The sequence below is a fragment of the Penaeus monodon genome, chromosome 34 (genome assembly GCF_015228065.2).
Source record: "Penaeus monodon isolate SGIC_2016 chromosome 34, NSTDA_Pmon_1, whole genome shotgun sequence".
Taxonomy (NCBI): Eukaryota; Metazoa; Arthropoda; class Malacostraca; order Decapoda; family Penaeidae; genus Penaeus; species Penaeus monodon.
This window is the reverse complement of record NC_051419.1, coordinates 12,664,100-12,665,066: the sequence shown is the minus strand read 5'-3', so window position 1 is coordinate 12,665,066 and position 967 is coordinate 12,664,100. Positions and strand designations below refer to the sequence as shown.

Here is a 967-nt window from a genome sequence, read left to right as displayed (position 1 = left end):
ACAGTAATCTTTTATCTTTCTTCCTCTCCTCCCTTCGCTTTTCCATTTCCTCTCTCACCTGGGGACGGAGGGGGTGCGACGGAGCGATCCCAAGTAGAAGTTGGTCTGCAGGCTGGTGGGGTCCCTGACGAGCGTGAGGGACCTGCACATGGGGCAGATGATGTTCACGTCGCTGGCCACTTTGGGGTTCCGATGGCCCTCCGGCCTTCGGGACTGGATGAGTCTCCTCGAGATCGATGTAGGAGATCGAAGGGAAGGGACCTCCTCGCTGGGACTGTCTCCTCGTCCCCTCCTTACAAACCCTCCCCTTCCTCTTCCCCTTCTCTCTTGCCAATCTCCCTCCTCCCCACTTCCTCCTCCCTCTCCAGCGACGGCATTTTCGAAGAGCGTAGTCGCACAGTCGAGGCAGAGGGTGTGGTGGCAGCTGAGAAACTTGGGCGTGTGGGTCGTCTTGTTCCAGGACTCAAGGCAGACGGGGCACGAGTCGGACACCTCCATGCCCTGTGCGGGAGGAAGCGAGACGAATGAGGGAATAAACAAGGAGAGGGTAATGTTGGATAGTAAAAGAATGCTGAAAGATGATAATAGATAAAGAAGAGGAGAAGAAAATGAAATTAAAAGAAATAAGTGTAAGAGAAGTTAATCGAAGAAATGAGTGAAGGGCAAAATAAAAGTGATAAAAAAAAAAAAAATCTAATACTCGGAGAAAATAAAAAAAAGAGAAAGAAAGGGAATAAAATGAAAAAGGAAGTGTCAGAAAACAGGAATAATAAAAGATGAAACAAAAGAAAATTACAAGAAAAATGAAAAGAAAGAGAAGAATGATAAATAGGGATAATAAAACAATCATTAGAATTCTTTTTAGGAAATAAGAGAACGGAAGGAAACAGAAGAAGAAAATAACATCATTAAGGTTAAATACATAAAAACAGAAAAAGAAAATGATAAAAGATAAATGAGGGAGAAC

General features: G+C 44.4%; 1 protein-coding gene across 1 annotated transcript in view; it reads right to left on the bottom strand.

The window, feature by feature from the left end:
- Window positions 1-967, bottom strand: part of LOC119594597 — a gene marked incomplete in the record, with an annotated part of 14,942 nt that overhangs the window by 5,814 nt on the left and 8,161 nt on the right. Inside the window, 1 exon segment of the mRNA XM_037943638.1 lies at window positions 59-501. Within this exon segment, the coding sequence (XP_037799566.1) occupies window positions 59-498 (440 nt within the window).